This window comes from Pongo pygmaeus, chromosome 1, assembly GCF_028885625.2.
Source record: "Pongo pygmaeus isolate AG05252 chromosome 1, NHGRI_mPonPyg2-v2.0_pri, whole genome shotgun sequence".
Classification (NCBI taxonomy): Eukaryota; Metazoa; Chordata; class Mammalia; order Primates; family Hominidae; genus Pongo; species Pongo pygmaeus.
Genome location: NC_072373.2, coordinates 120,334,800 through 120,352,165, shown reverse-complemented (window position 1 = coordinate 120,352,165; position 17,366 = coordinate 120,334,800). Strand labels below are relative to the sequence as shown.

Sequence of the window (17,366 nt, the reverse complement as noted above, 5' to 3'; positions counted from 1 at the left end):
AACAACAACAACAACAACAAAAACATGTACTGAGTGTGACAGTCTGGTGAAAACTTAAGATGGCTAGAAGATCTTTTACATCAACTGTTACATGCCATCATGTCTAGAAAAGGGAGAATCTACACTCTCCATATGTTACTTAGTGAAATGCTCCAACGCGTGTTATTGATCTCACCTTCGATATAGCTTGGACTGTCCAAAAGTCATAATTACCAGTGGTACATGGAAGGTAGTCAAGACTAGAATGACCTGGAGAGAGAAAAAAGCATTCCGTAAATAAAAAAGATATTCCAATCACATGCTGATAAGTGTTCAAGATTAAGCCAACACCTAAAAGACTTTTGATATTGCTACTTTGTAGTACTCCCCAAAGTCTAGAAGGATCTAGTTACTAGGGCTGAGAATGATGAGAAAGTCCTCAGCTCATTTTGTTGGGATGATCCCCATTGCCTCCATTGAAGCAGTGAGGCTGACTACTCAAATACACATTAAAATAAAAGAAGGCTTTGACTATTTTGTATCCAAATTATTATAAGATACTCTCAGGCAAGACCCCTCTCCCTTTTCTCCTTACAGAGTCTAGAACAGTGTGGGTGTTCTCACAGAGAGCACTGTGTCATGTATGTCTGTCTTTTTCTTCTCCTTGCCGTTGGTTCTTCATGAAATTCATTTTTTCAGTACCTTATCTACCAAAAACTATGCATGAGGAAATGATTCTGGATGGATTACTACAAGAGTCTAGGGAGTCTCAGAAAGCCATATGAGACATCTTGGAGATGGCTGGGCACGGTGGCTCATGCCTGTAATCACAGGACTTTGGGAGGCTGAGGCGGGCGGATCACTTGACGTCAGGAGTTCGAGACTAGCCTGGCTAACATGGTGAAACCCCATCTCTACTTAAAATACAAAAATTAGCCGGGCATGGTGGCGCTTGCCTGTAGTCCCAGCTTCTTGGGAGGCTGAGGCATGAGAATTGTTTGAACCTGGGAGGTGGACGTTGCTGTGACCCAAGATTGCACCACTGCTCTCCAGCCTGGGTGACAGAGCGAGATTCTGTCTCCAAAAAAAAAAAAAAAAAAAAATCTTGAAGATACCAACTATCTAAGATAAACGGGTAAATCATGGAAATTAGGGTACAACTCAAATTTTAGAAAAAACTGAACTATGCTTAAAGAAATTCTACTAAAAGTTTAAAAATTAATCAAAATAAGAAATTTACAATTTGCTTTTCAGCACCAAGATTTTATTTCTTTAGGCTTCTAACATAACTATCATGTGCCTCAATGCTATGACACACGCATTATGGAATACCAGGAGGCAGGAGATGTTGCCCCTGCTCTTGTTCAAGCAGGATAATAAGACAACCAGGCAACAAGTCCTGATTTAAGACCAGAGGCCAATGTATCCTCAGTGTGCCCTTCTAGTTGGAGCCCAGCTGTATATCAGGAGGGATAAGGAGCTGACTGATCCTCCTTCCATTCCCCCAATCCTGGCAGTACCTCCTTTGTGGTAGGGGCAGGGACCAACAGATAAACAACCATGAACCCATGGGCACCACAGTCCCTCAACACACCTGTGGGAAAGGACACAGGAACAATACAATTTGGAGGAAAAGTGCCAGGATGTTTTTAATGGACATTTTCTGTTTCTATATAGGGGTTTCCCCAAGTATTGTGAGCTTCCCTTCTCAGTACAGAGCACTTTCATTTTTCTTCTTGCTCATCTTGATGCTAAGCAGCCACCAAGGACTGAAAGGTGTCCATCTTCCCACTGTGGAAGAAGGTGGTCAGAAGATGTTCCCAGCCAGGCACAGTGGCTCATGCCTGTAATCCCAGCACTTTGGGAGGCTGAGGCGCGTGGATCACCTGAGGTCAGGAGTTCAACACCAGCCTGGCCAACATGGTGAAACCCCATCTCCACTAAAAATACAAAAAATCAGCAGTGCATGGTGGTGGGTGCCTGTAATCCCAGCTCCTCGGGAGGCTGAGGCAGGAGAATCGCTTGAACCCGGGAGGTGGAGGTTGCAGTGAGCCAAGATCATGCCATTGCACTCCAACTTGGGCAACAAGAGCGAAACTCCGTCCCCACCCCCCCGCAAAAAAGATGTTTCCAATTCTAAAGCAAAACCAACACAACTACAACTTCCTGAAAGTCTGTGTTGCAAACATGCGTTTTCTGTGAGGCTAAAGACAGTTTCAGGAAGAAATGATATTAGGTGCTTAACTCCCCCCAAATCTGTTATCATCTTCTTGCTGGGCTGAAATAACAGACTCAAAATATGACTTACCCCAGTGCTATCTCCAACCCAGGACAAGGATACTGAGCCTCTGAGATCATCAAACACATGCTATAAGGGGAAAAAAAATTAATTTAGAAATGACAGCTACTCTCCTTCAATCTTTGACTTCTTTAAATATCTGAACTTTATTACTGTTCAGAGTAGTTAAGTTCATAATTATAAAGCAGATATAGATTCCCAGTACAAAATTTGGGAGGGATGGGATTTAACTACTTAATGTGAATCACAAATAACTTGGAAATTTAAATTCTCTCTAACACAAAGTAAGCCAAGCAGATGAGTTTTCTTTACTGCACCAGATGGGGAGATGGGAGATGGGATAATCTAATTGCTTTCTCCAACAGAACTAAATATAAAGGTATAGCAAAGTATTTTTAGGATGCTTTAAAACAAGAGATCATAGCCCACACTAGCAGGCATAATTGTAACCAAATCAGCATAATTTAAATTTTTCTGGGCATCCTTTACAGTATAGCTGAAAAGTTCGTAACTGGATTCCTTTTACTTCTAGTCTAGCTCACTCAAAATGACAAGGGGTAGAAGCAAGAAGCAAATGCCTTTGTTTCACCTTTTTATTTAATAACAATAGTAATAATGATAATAATAAAACAACCTTACTAGAGTCGCAGTGAGAGTAAGGAGGTAAAAAAGGGAAAGCTGGTATATTGTATCCAAAATATAGTAAGCATGTTAAAATATAGTTATAATAATCATTGTAGGTGGTTTTGGGTTTTGTTTTTCAAATACTTCCTTTCTCTACTTATACAACAATATATACTCATTAAAGAAGATGTAGACAATTATAAGAAGGTATAATAAAGATAAGTCACTCATAATCCTACCACATAGAGATATTCAAGGTTAATATTATATGTATTAATACAATCTTCTGTTCTCTATAATTTTTGTAACTGATAAAAAAATAAAAATTCCAAAGAGGCAATAACTGCACTTGGCAAAAATTTCAAACCATATAGAAATTACATATTATATAGAGTCTATATAGCAAAAAGTGAAGATCCTTCTCTTTTCCAGGCCACATGCTCACCACCCAAGCCCCACTTCTTAGACAGTTTAGTAGTTTAGTATATATTTCTAATAAATGTGGATGATTATGCTTTTTTCTTAAGACTTATAATCTTACTAAGATCTTAAAATCTTAAACATGCCTTGCCCTCCCAGATATGAGAAGCTCCTTGGAAGCTGGGGAATGTAACTTTATACTTCTTGGTACTCCCTGTGCCTACCACAGGAATACTTTGCACACTCAATAACCATTCGTTGAAAATGATTACACATCCTCCCCAAACCACAAACCCAACCTCAAAATAGAACATGTCTATAAATGGTTGGGATGCCAGCTACTTGGTCACTCAAGCCACCAATCCCAACATAGAAATCTAAAGAAACAGAACTCAAAACATGAACTGTTTTGTTTATCTTCGAATTTTCTCTTGCAGTCGTGAATGGGCTTCTGAATTCACCTATGTGATTTCCCCTCTGGACCGTAAGTACCTTTGATGTCAAAAGAATCTCTTACACAATTTCTGTAAGTTAGTACAATCAGTGCCTCACGCAGGTCTTGCTCCGTAAATAATGATTAACTCTCAAATGCTCGGCAGAGCTTCTCACAGCCTCTGCAGGACAGAAGGGCTATTCAGACATGCAGGCTTGCCAGGCATCTGAGAAAAAGTAGGGCTGCCAGAGCTTCTGAAATCAGAAGCTTAAAAACTGACATAGCAGTGTGTCTTATATGATATTTCACACAGAGCAAAACCTCACATTCTCTTGAGTGAGGATAGTGTCTGAAATGACATCAATGAGGTCCTTCAGGAAAAACAGGAACATCCAGAGCTACCACAAGCATCAGGCAGATCACAAGAGCTAAGATCACAGTCATCTAAACATAGGTTATCTTTCCAAGGAAGGTCCTTCTCATAACTGACTAAGAGAAAAGAAAAAGTCCATCAGTTATGGCACTGGAATTCGTGGTTATCTTCATCAGGCTGTAAGATATCAGTCTTGAGCCAATCAGGACTGCAACTTTTACTTTTCAGGCAATGCTCTACACAGCTGACCCAGTCAATGCAGACTGGCATTACCCACATTTTCCTATTGCTCAACTACAGAATGAGGAGGATTATCACGTGTCACTGGCAACTCTCAGCTTCACTGAAACAACTGAAATGGTAATGGACCTCATTCATCATCCAAAGAGTTCCTTTGGAAATGTAGGCCAGATTTACTAGCAAAACTGTGGTCTTCTACTACCCTTAAGCTGTCCCTCCCCCCTCCACTCCAAATAACCAATGAAGATTTGCTTTTGAAAATGGGCAAACTCACTGAAAAACTCATCTACCTATAGCAAATGCAATTAATTTTTTAATATTTCAGTCTCTAACATTCTTATACTGGTGAAAGTTAAAAAAGAAAAATGAAATGAGATGTTACAGCAGGCCCAAAGGTTAAGCAGAAAGAAAAGGTCATATGGAAAGGAGATAAATCCAGGAGAGCTAGGGACACAAGAGTACAGATCCAATCCTGCCACTTCAATGGGAGAAAAAAATACAGATGTCCAGGAAAGGGCGGACAACCTGGTCATGGTTAGGAGACAGAATTCACAAGTCAGCACAAAGCCATCGATCCTAATCCAGAATCATTTATAATATTTAAGACAACGTACATGTCATTCTACACTGCAGGGGCATCTTAGATCTTTCAAAATATGTATTACAGCACTTTTAATTGTAGCCACAAGAACCTTGCCTGTCCTCCCCACTAGACCTGAGGTCCACCTGGTAAAGGAATCAAACCTATACATTTCAGCAGCTAACACACAGCATAGTACACAGTGGGCATGCAATAAATATTGAATTCTTGAAGAACTACTTATGAAGTTCTGAAAAAGAGGATGACGAAGTAAAAAGATAAGGCCAGGCCCACTTAACTTCCCCATGACAGACATGAGTATGAAATGTAAAAGTTCATTTCTGGGTGGACTTCTGCTTCTGGTCAAGATGGAGTGACAGGGATCACATTTACCTTTCTACCGGAAACAGCTAATAAAAAACAAAACAAAACAAAACAAAAACCCAGAATGGGCCGGGCGTGGTGGCTCACACCTGTAACTCCAGTACTTTGGGAGGCCAAGACAGGCGGATCACAAGGTCAGGAGTTCGACTGAAACCCCGTCTCTACTAAAGATACAAAAAATTAGCCGGGCATGGTGGCGGGCACCCATAGTCCCAGCTACTCCGGAGGCTGAGGCAGGAGAATGGCTTGAACCTGGGAGGCGGAGCTTGCAGTGAGCCGAGATCGCGCCACTGCACTCCAGCCTGGGAGACAGAGCGAGACTCCTTCTCAAAAAAAAAAAAAAAGATACAAAAAATTAGCCAGGCGCATTCCCAGCTACTCGGGAGGCTGAGGCAGAGAACTGCTTGAACCCGAGAGGCGGAGGCTGCAGTGAGGCAAGATCGCGCCACTGCCCTCCAGCCTGTGCGACAGGGCAAGACTCCATCTCAAAAAAGAAAAGAAAAAAAAAACCAAAACAACAGAATATATGAAATGACTGTTTCCAAGATATTGGACACCAGGCACAAAGGACGACGATTCCTCAAAGACAAGGAACTGAACAAGGAGGACCCTACAGCTAACTGGCTTACTGCCTGGAGAGAATTTCAGGCACAGTGCAGGGGAGGGGCACCCAGACAGAGTCCAGAGTTCTCCCTAAACTGAAGAGAGGAAGCTGATAGTCCGGGGAGACCAAAGAGGTTCACACGGCAGAAGATTAGAGAAGAAAGACTTACACAGAAAAAAAATTCTGGAGATCTGAGCAGGGGGCCTCCCCAGCCACCCCACCAAGTCGTCAGCTGAACACCCATCAGCACACGCATGTGAGGAAACTACCTGAGGCCAGGGAAATAATTACCTGAAAGGACGGCAGAGAACAATATTCAGACCTCACACAGGAACAGGAATAATTCCTGTTCCCAGCAACCATAATAGGAAACCTCGTTATTTCAAGGAAATTGGGTAGAGTACTCAGAAACATTTACCTCTGTGGTAAAGAAAAATAACCCCAGACTTAACGCTGTGCTGGTCCCGCCTAAAAATGCTTAAAAGCAAGACCCAAAAGGATCAAATTGTTTCCAAGTAACCAGTGTTCCAGAACAAAGTTCAAGAATATTTAAAAGAATACAAAAATATCTAGCACCCAACAAGCTAAAACTCACAATATCCAACTGAAAAATAATCAAGTGGGTAAGTGCAGTAGCTCATGTCTATAATCCCAGCCCTTTGGGAGGCCGAGGTGGGAGGATCACTTGAGGCCAGGAGTTCAAAGCCAGCCTGGGCAATGTAGCAAGACCCCCATTTCCACAAAAACAATTAAAAAAAATCAGCTAGGCATGGTGGCACATGCCTGTAGCCCTCGCTACTTGGGAGGCTGAGGCAGGAGGATCTCTTGAGCCCAGGAGTTTGAGGCTACAGTGAGCTATGATCATACCACTGCACTCCAGCCTGAGCAACAGAGCAAGACCCTGTCTCTTAAAATAATTTTTAAAAATAACCAGGCACGCAAAGAAGAAATCAGGACCCATAATGAAGAGAAAAATCAAACTGACTCAGAAATAACAAGGATAATTAGTAGATAAGGACATTGCAACAGTTATAACTGTACTCCACAAGAAATTAGAGAATGGATTGAGAATGTTAAAGAAAAAAAAATTTTTTTAAAGACTTAAATCAGGCCAGGTGCAGTGGCTCATGCCTATAATCCCAGCATTTTGGGAGGCCAAGGTGGGCGGATCACTTGAGGTCAAGAGTTCGAGACCAGCCTGGCCAACATGGTAAAATCCCGTCTCTACTAAAAATACGAAAATTACTAAAATACTAAAAATTAGCCAGGTGTGGTGGTGGGCACCTGTAATCCCAGCTACTCAAGAGACTGAGGGAGGAGAATCACTTGAACCCAGGAGGCAGAGGTTGCAGTAAGCAGAGATTGCACCATTGCACTACAGCTTGGGTGACAAGAAAACACCGTCTCAAAAAAAAAAAGAAAAGAAAAGAAAAAAAATTAGACTTGTAGAAATGAGAATTACAATGACTGAAATGAAAAGTACACTGGATAGGGTGTTGTGGCTCATGCCTGTAATCCCAGCACTTTGGGAAACTGAGGCGGGCAGATCACCTGAGTTCAGAAGTTTGAGACCAGCCTCACCAACATGGTGAAAACTCATCTCTACTAAAAATACAAAAACTAGCCAGGCGTGGTGACATACACCTGTAGTCTCAGCTACTCAGAAGGCTGAGGCAGGAGAATCGCTTGAACCTGGGAGGTGGAGGCTGTATTGAGCCAAGATTGCACCACTGAACTCCACCTGAGTGACAGAGCGAGACTCTGTCTCAAAAACAAACAAACAACAAAAAAACAAACACTGGATAGGCTGAACAGGAGATTAGACACTGTAGAAGAGGTGAGTGTGAACCTGAAGCCATACCAACAGAAACTATCCAAAGTGAAACACAGAGATTAAAAAAAGACAAAAAATGAACAGAGCTATCAATTCAGAAAATGTTCTATGGTTTCTATAAATGTTCTTGAAGTTGTTCTACAGCTCAGCGATCGCTGTTAATTCTTTTTGAAGTAGAACAACTTCAAGCAGCTGATTATATATGCAATCAGGGCATCTAGAGGAGGCTGGGCTGGAGACAGAAAAAGAAGTTAAGCTATAATAGCCACGGTGGCTCATGCCTGTAATCCCAGCACTTTGGGAGGCCGAGGTGGGCGGATCACGAGGTCAGAAGATCAAGATCATCCCCGTCTCTACTAAAAATACAAAAAATTAGCCGGGCGAGGTGGCGGGCGCCTGTAGTACCAGCTACGCGGGAGGCTGAGGCAGGAGAATGGCGTGAACCCCGGGGGGCAGAGCCTGCAGTGAGCCGAGATTGCGCCACTGCACTCCAGCCTGGGCGACAGTGAGACTCCGTCTCAAAAAAAAAAAAAAAAAAAAAAAAAAGATATAATAGCCAAAATTCCAAAATTTCCCCAAATGTGATGAAAAGGATAAACCCAGAGATCCAAGAAGCTCAGAAACCCTAAGCTCAAGAAACACGATGAAAAATACAACAAAGCACATCATATCATAGTCAAATAATCTAAAATCAGCAATAGAGAAAAATCTTAAAAGCATCCACAAAAAAGATGACATTACATACAGAGAAACAAAGAATGATAGCCAACTTTTCCTACAATGCAAGCCAGACAGTGGAGTAACATATTTAAAGTACTGGGAAAAAAACAGTCAAGCTGTAATTCTATAGCAAGTGAAACTATTTTTCAAAAATGCAGGTTTCACAATGAGATACCATCTCACACTAGAAAGAATGACTATTATTAAAACATCACCAAAAAAAAAAAAAACCAGATACTGGTGAGGCTGTGGAGGAAAGGGAATGTTTATACACTGTTGGAGGGAATGTTCAGCCACTGTGAAAAGCGATTTGGAGATTTCTCAAAGAACTTAAAGGGCCGGGCGCGGTGGCTCACGCTTGTAATCCCAGCACTTAGGGAGGCCGAGGCGGGTGGATCACGAGGTCAGGAGATCGAGACCACGGTGAAACCCCGTCTCTACTAAAAATACAAAAAATTAGCCTGGCATGGTGGTGGGCGCCTGTAGTCCCAGCTACAGAGAGCCTCAGAGAGGCTGAGGCAGGAGAATGGCGTGAACCCAGGAGGCGGAGCTTGCAGTGAGCCGAGATCGCACCACTGCACTCCAGCCTGGGTGACAGAGCGAGACTCCATCTCAAAAAAAAAAAAAAAAAAAAAAAAAGAACTTAAAAGAGAACTGTGAGCTGACCCAACAATCCTGTTACTGGGTATATATCCAAAAGAAAACAAATCATTCTACCAAAAAGACACATGCACTATGTTAATTATAGCTCTATTTACAATAGCAAAGATACGGAATCAACCTAGGTGCCCATCAGCAGTGGATTGGATAAAGAAAATATGGTCTATATACACCATGTAGTACTATGGAGCCATAAAATGAATGATATCATGTCCCTTGCAGCAACATGGATGCAGATGGAGGCCATTATCCTAAGTAAATTAACACAGAAACAGAAAACCAAATACCACATGCTCTCACTTATAATGGGAGGTAAACACTGGATACTCATGGACATAAAGATGGCAACAACAGAAACGGGATTATTAGAGGAGGGACGGAGGTGAGCACTGATAAACTAACTTTTAGGTACTATGTTCACTACCTGAGTGATGGGATCATTTGTATTGCAGCATCACACAATATACCCAGGTAACAAACCTGCACATGTACCCCTAAATCTAAAAGTGGAAAAATCCAAGTTTCAAGAAGGAAAAGTTCTGTGTTTCTGCACTTGTCCATTGCTCCTCAGCATTCGATTGTGGGTGTTTCTTTTTGACAGCCACAGGGGACAGACTATACCAGTGAAAAAGATCCGAAAGACAGCCTAAGTCCCATCTTTCACTGTAAAACCAACCATTCTGGTTTGTAATTATCACAGCTCAAAGTGATCTCCTCTTCCTAAGCATTATCCTCACAGCATTCACGGACACTCCTGGTACTATAACTATTTATATTTATATATAAATGTAAACTATACGTACATGTAAACTATACATGTAGAACTATTTACATATTTGTCTTCCTCTCAAATTATGCTATAAATTCTTAATGGCAGACACTATAATTTGGTATTACCCATCAGGCCTAGCACAAGGTCTTATACTTATTAGATGCTCCACAAACATCTCCGTAAAAGTCTATCACAAACTCCTGCTACTAACATTATTTCTTTTTCTTAGTATTTTTTTAACTCATGATAGCTGTTTGTCCTGAACTAACATTATTGATCTGTATGTAATCTTCCTTCTAACACGGTTACTGCTGTCTCAGTAAATAATGGCTGAATAGCGTTTATTCCTATGCTCTTCCAGCCAGCCAAGACACTGTTATACACTGGTATGTGTTCTTAGATGTTCACACATGATGGTGACCTTACTCCTCTCCTTCCCATTGTAGTTACCATTAACTTCATGTAGCTAAACATGGTAAAGATGCCCTGAACACGTCGAAGTGTTTAGAGGCATTGAGCAGGGGTAGTCTATACAGAAGAGAAATTCAAATTTCAAGTGAAGAAATAAAGGTCTGAATACTGAGATTTAAGCAGAGTTTACAGAGTTGGGAGGCAGATATAAGCAAGAGCAAGGCAATGAGGGAAGGCAGCAGTGCAGGTAGAACACACAGGAAGATAATATGCAAGTATCTTGAAAATTTTCAAAGAACACCACAAATAAAATCTATTAATATCATCATCTAGTAAAATGCTGAGTATACAGTAAATGCTATTAAGACTTGTTAAAATAAAAAAAGAATTTCAGGCTGAGTATGGTGGTTCATGCCTGTAATCCCAGCACACTGGGAGGCTGAGGTGGGAGGTCACTTGAGTCCACGAGTTCAAGACCAGGCTGGGCAATATAGTGAGACCCCCCCATCGCTACAAAAAATTTAAAAATCAGCCAGGCATGGTGGTGCACACCTGTAGTTCTAGCTACTCAGGAAGCTGAGGTAGGAGGATCACTTGAGCCCAGGAATTCGAAGCTGCAGTAAGCTATGATCATGCCACTGCACTCTAGTCTGGAAAACAGAGAGAGACCCTGTCTATATTTAAAAGAATAATAATAAGAAGAATCTCAAGGTCAGAATTTTAGAAAGTTAAGGTTGAAATAGAAGGAAAATAAAAATAGTGAAAAGGAATTATATTTAAGAAGACACTTCAGAAATAGTACTCCTGCTTGAAAGACCCAAAGAAGGCTGAGAGAGGCCACTGGATCACTTAGACAGGAACGGTGTCTGATGATATACAGGCCTGAAAATAATGAGCCAATAAGTTATGGCTCAATTGCTGTAATCAAGGCAAAGTAAGAAGAATAAATGAAATGTGAGCAGAGGATAAAGCTTTGTTGCTAGAAATAACTGAAAGGCAGAATAATCCCTATAGGAAGGGAAAACCCAAAACCTCTGACACAATATTACCGAAGAATGTTCTATAATATCAAAATAATGAATAATATAAAAACATCTAGTACTACGTTGGAGAGTCCAGCCAACAGAAGGTAGAGTGAATGTTATATATATATATATATATATATATATATAAATAAAGATGTTATGTGTTAGTTGTATAAATGATAATTCAAATGGAGAGTGTGGGGAGAGTTGAAGCATGTTTTGTTTCTGGTAAACAATAACTGGAGGCCAGGCATGATGGCTCACACCTGTAATTCCAGCATCTTGGGAGGCTGAGGCGGGTGGATCACCTGAGGTCAGGAGTTCAAGACCAGCCTGACCAATATGGTGAAACTCCGTCTCTACTAAAAATACAAAAATTAGTTGGGTGTGGTGGCACACACCTGTAGGCCCAGCTACTCAGGAGGCTGAGGCAGAAGAATTGCTTGAACCCAGGAAGCAGAGGTTGCAGTGAGCCAAGACTGCGCCACTGTACTCCAGCCTGGGTGACAAAGTGAAACTCCGTCTCAAAAAAAAAAAAAAAAAAAAAAAAAAGCTGTGTTGCTCTAATGTAGCATGCCTAAGAGGCAGATTATTGGGGTGTCCAATCTTTTGGCTTCCCTGGGGCACACTGGAAGAAAAATTGTCTTGGGCCACATATAAAATATACTAACACTAACAATAGCTAATGAGCTAAAAAAAAAAAAAAAAATACAAAAAAATCTCATAACGTTTTAAGAAAGTTTACGAATTTGTACTGGGTTGCATTCAAAGCCACCCTGGGCCACATGTGGCCCACGGGCTATGGGTTGGACAAGCTTCATTTGGCACAAAGAGAACATGATCTGGTCACTTCATATTGCTAAGGAGTCAGTCAAATGTATGATCTAGAAACAGGTCAAAATTAAGCAAAACTATGTAAATATGCTGTTCTGTGCTTAACAGTCCAAAAGCCAGTACTCTGAGGAGTCCAGAGCAAATACAGTCATTCAGATAACCTAATCCTACCCTAGGATAGGAAGCACAGAAGCCAAGAAGTTTAAGAGTAGTTGGGTGAAATGTCAGCTTGATTCTACCAGGAGCAGATAAGCATGAAATTATTGCCACTTTTGGAAAAATTTATTAATCCCATGACAGAGTTTCTGGCGCAGGAATGCACAAATCAATAGAGCAAAACAGATCCAGGAATGGATGAGGTTTCTTTTAGCACATGATAAAGCTAGCATTTCAAGTTAGTGGTATAAGAACACTGGAAAAACTGGCTATTTGGAAAAAAAATAAAATAAAAAGCTGAATTCCTAACTCCCTTCTTAAAATGCCTAAATAAATTCCATATAGGGCGAAGATTTAAATGTAAAAAAATTAAATTACAAAAATACTAGAAATGGCCAGGCACAGTGGCTCACGCCTGTAATCCTAGCACTTTGGGAGGCCCAGGTGGGTGGACTGCTTGAGCCCAGGAGTTTGAGACCAGCCTGGGCAACATAGTGAGACCCTGTCTCTACCAAAAAAGAAAACAAACAAAAAAACAATAGCCAGGTGTGGTGGCATAGCATGCGTTTGTGGTCCCAGCGACTCAGGAGGTTGAGGTGGGAGGACTGCTTGAGCCTGGGAGTTCGAGGCTGTAGTGATCTGTGATGGCACCACTGTACTCCAGCCTGGGTGACAGAGTGAGACCCTGTGTCAAAAAATGATACTAGAAGTATAAGTGAATATTTTTATAACCTTGGAATGGGAAGACCTTTACAAAAATGGTACAAAAATCAGAACCCATACTTAAGGATTTACTTTGACTATGTAAAAAGTTTAAATTGCAAAACACCAAAGAGAAAGCTGAAAAAAACTGGAAAAATTATTTGTAACATGACAAAGTATTAATATAGAAAGGGTTTCAATTAATATAAAATTATTTGTAACATGACAAAATATTAATATAGAAAGGGTTTTCAAATCAGTAAGAAACAGGCCAAAACCTCAAACAGGTTTTTGGAAAATAGGGAAAGAACATGAGCACCCAATTCATAGAAGGACAAAGAAGTGGCCAATAAACATATGAAAAGCTATTTAATCTCTAAAACAAAAGAAAAAAAGCAGGCCGGTGCAGTGGCTCACACCTGTAATCCCAGGCTTTGAGAGGCCAAGGCGGGAGGATCACTTGAGCCCAGGAGTTTGAGACCAGCCTGGGCAACATGGCAAAACCCTGTCTCCACAAAAAAAAAAAAAAAAAAATTAGCCGGGTGTGGTGGTGTGCACCTGTAGTCCCAGCTACTCAGGAGGCTGAGATGGGAGGGTGGCTTGAGCCCAGGAGGTAGAGGTTGTAGTGAGCCAAGAAAGAAAAAGAAAAATATGACATTTTTGCCTTTCAGACTGGCAAAGATTAAAAGACTTGACGTAATGTATCCAGTGAGGGCATAGGGACCAGAGCACCTTCTTCTATGGTGGGTGGGAGTACATAAATTGCTGCAACTTTTCTGGAGAGCTATTTGGTGATGCAAATAAAAACTGAGAATGTCCATTTCATGTAACTGAGCAAATCCTATTCTTAGGAATTTGTCATAAGGGGATAATCACACACCTTTATAAAAGATATCATATATTGGGGTGATTACTGCAGCTAACAACTATTGAACATTCCCCACATGTCATCTTCTGTGTTAGGTATCTTATACACATTATTATTTAATCCACATAACCCCATGAGATACTACTATACCTGTATATTATAAATGAAGAACTAGAGATTTGTTAAGTAAATTATGTTATGCCATACAACAATATATCAGGTGCTATTAAAAATGTTTCAAGAACAAGGAAAAAAAGAAGAAACGTTTAAAAAAACTTTAAAAACCCAAAACAAAAATGTTTCAGGTATTTACTGACATTGAAAGATATTCAGAGCATATTAGTAAAAAGCAGGCTACAAAACAGCATGTGACATCATATGTGCATATTTATGGTTACAATGATATCAGGGGTCGGGCACAGTGGCTCACACCTATAATCTTAGTACTTTGGGAGGATGAGGCAGAACAATTGCTTAAGCTCAGGAGTTTGAGACCAGCCTGGGAAACATAGTGAGACTTTGCCTCCACAAAACCAACAATAACAACAACAATAAAAACTAGCCAGGCATGGTGGCAAGCACCTGTAGTCCCAGATACATTGTTTGAGCCCAGGAGGTCAAGGCTACAGTCAGCCATGATTGTGCCACTGCACTCTAGTCTGGATGACACAGCAAGATTGTCCCTTAAAAAAAAAAAAAAAAAAAAGGTATCTGGAAGGATACCCTTTAAAATATCAATAGCAACTGTCTTTAAGTGGTATTATAGAATTGATAGGGGTGCACTCTTCTTTATAGTTTTTCTAGAGTGCATAAATTACTCTCATCCCACCTCCAATTGGCAGAAATCATTTTAAAAATAAAACTACATAAGTAAGCTATTTTTAGTTAAAAAAAAAAAAGAAAGGAAAGAAAAAGTATAAAGGAAAGGGTGATATAAAAAGTACACATAGACCATATCAGTTTTTTTTTTTTTTTTTTTGGGACAAAGTCTCACTCTGTTGCCCAGGCTGGAGTGCAATGGCATGATCTCAGCTCACTGCAACCTCCACCTTCTGGGTTCAAGCAAGTCTCATGCCTCAGCCTTCCCAGTAGCTAAGATTACAGGTGCATGCCACCATGCCTGGCTAATTTTTGTATTTTTAGTAGAGACGGGGTTTTACCACGTTGGCCAGGATGGTTTTGAACTCCTGACCTCAAGTGATCTGCCCGCCTTAGCCTCCCAAAGTGCTGGGATTACAGGCGTGAACCACCATGCCTGGACGCATGTTAGTTTATTCTTATTTATATTACACTAGCTAACAGATATACCAGAAGGTTACAGGATAGGTCAAAGAGCCCCTGCTACACTGAGGCACAGGAACATAGGTGGTCTTGATGTAAGGTAGACCTCCTAATATCATTAATGACTGATAACACTAAGCTGCCTTTTCAGAGTCACATTCAGAGCCTTTTGTCCATTACCTATTGAACAGTGATTTCTGGTGTCCCAGATGGTACCAACAGCCATCTACTGCCCTCGGTAGGGGAGCTCTGGGAAGCAGAAGTAACTGGCTGGCGTTTATAGTTGCCATCTGACTGTCAAATAGGTTTTCAGGAATTCATTATGTTAGAAAGCAGGGGACAGCTTGTACTACCTTCTCTAAAATGCATCCACCTTGAGAGCTGATGATATAAGACTCATCCAAGCATTTACTGCCTACCGTCTTAAAGCAGGGGGCCCCCACACTTTAGAGTTCATGAATTAGCACAATGTCCATTTCTTTGATCGTCTGAATACCCCCTAGGTTCTGTTCACAAGATTCTTCATGGAAACAACCATCTTCACATCTAATTAAACTAGAAACCAAATTAAATTACTGTTACCATAAGCTTGGAAAATTTAAAGTTGGTCCCAAGAGTCACTGTAGGTTGGAAAAAAAATCCAGTCATGAGAAACTTCTATCTTTAGTTACACACATGATCAAAAATAAAACACTGAAAAAACTAACACTGGCACTATTGCATTTGGGTCAGTTTTCCCAAGGCAAGGTGCAGCTTAAAAGCCACTTGCTGAAGGCCTGACCATGTCCCCATCAGGAGCAGCCTTTTTGACAAGCAAAGAAGGAAGTGAATTCAATGATGGCATTCTTCACATACCTGCCCTCTTTCAACAAATATGTCTGCATGCCTACCATGTGCTGTGATAATACATGCTCTGAGCTACTGAAGATTATACCCTATCAACAGGCATCTTACATACAGAAATCTAAAAATAAAGGCTAAACATGCTAGACTTTTAATCTACAGAAGTCAGCCTGTCACAATGAAAATAAAACTACAAAAGAACTTAGTTAAGCCTAGCTCAGTAACTAACTGGTTGGGAAGGTAGGCACAAATCATCTTATCTGTTGGGAATCCATTGCCTCAGGGGTAAAACTGAGAATTACAAAGGCAAGGCATCCGTGATCCCATAAAGACTGCGGATCTAGGATTAGGCTTCCAAACCCCAGTGAGGCCTAGAACACAACCTGAGTGATGCTTTTGCAGGCAGGAAGAAAATCCTAACAGAATATAGTTCTGTTAAATTAGGCACTGCTAGAATCATAAAATATGAGCCAGAAATAATATCACAAATGTCCCAGTTCTCATGAAGTCTATTCTTGGAAATGAAAAAATTAACTACAAAATAACGTACAAGTTTCCAAATCTATTTAATTATTCAGAGTTTTCTGAGGGAACATGATACAGAGGAGAGTACCAGCCTAATAATCAGTCAACCCGAATTTTATTTCCAGCTCTACAAAAAGCTGCGTGAAATTGGGCAGCACAACCTGACATCATTACCAAAGTGAGGGGGCTAGAATAACAATCTTTCCAGTCTCTCTAAGCTTTAAAATTCTATGACTCATCAATAATTTAGCCACTCAGTTTGCTTTTCAACTGCTGTGTATCTGGGTTTTTGTTGTTTTCGAGATCAGCTCCCTGCTCCACAATAGGCCAGTGTTCAAAGGAGAGGGGCAACAGCAACCTCCATGATTCAGATGCCTCAGCAACCCAGATGCTCACTGAAAAGAAGCAAGGAGACCCCTGATATCACTATCATGCATTAAAAATCTGTGCATTTGACTTCTAAGAGAAATTTGCACACCATCACTCTAATACAATTTATTAAACTGGTTAGAATTGTCTAATATTGGAAATCTGCTTTCTCAGCATAGAGAGGAAGCAAATCAAATTTGAGGGTGATATATGTAGAGACAGACAAGGACAACAGCAAGAGGAAGAGGATATTACAACAGGAATTACAAAGGAAACATCATTTCTGCAGGAAAAAAGCAAACAGGCAGACAATGGCATTAAGTTTATAATCCAGGACATCTGAAATGGGAGAAGATAGCCCCACATATCTCAATAGCTCCTGTGGGTATTAAATGTCATACCACATTAAAATACTGTGAGTCATTGTCTT

At 40.7% G+C, this 17,366-nt stretch overlaps 1 protein-coding gene across 2 annotated transcripts in view; it reads right to left on the bottom strand.

The window, feature by feature from the left end:
• Positions 1-17,366, bottom strand: part of SORT1 (sortilin 1) — a 95,702-nt gene that overhangs the window by 61,139 nt on the left and 17,197 nt on the right. For both annotated transcript variants that reach the window (XM_054464119.2, XM_054464211.2), the window contains exons 2-3: positions 2,288-2,347; positions 176-249 (exon numbers count right to left, since the gene is read on the bottom strand). In XM_054464119.2, coding sequence (XP_054320094.1) covers positions 176-249; positions 2,288-2,347 — 134 coding nt within the window. The remainder of the gene's footprint in view (positions 1-175; positions 250-2,287; positions 2,348-17,366) is intronic.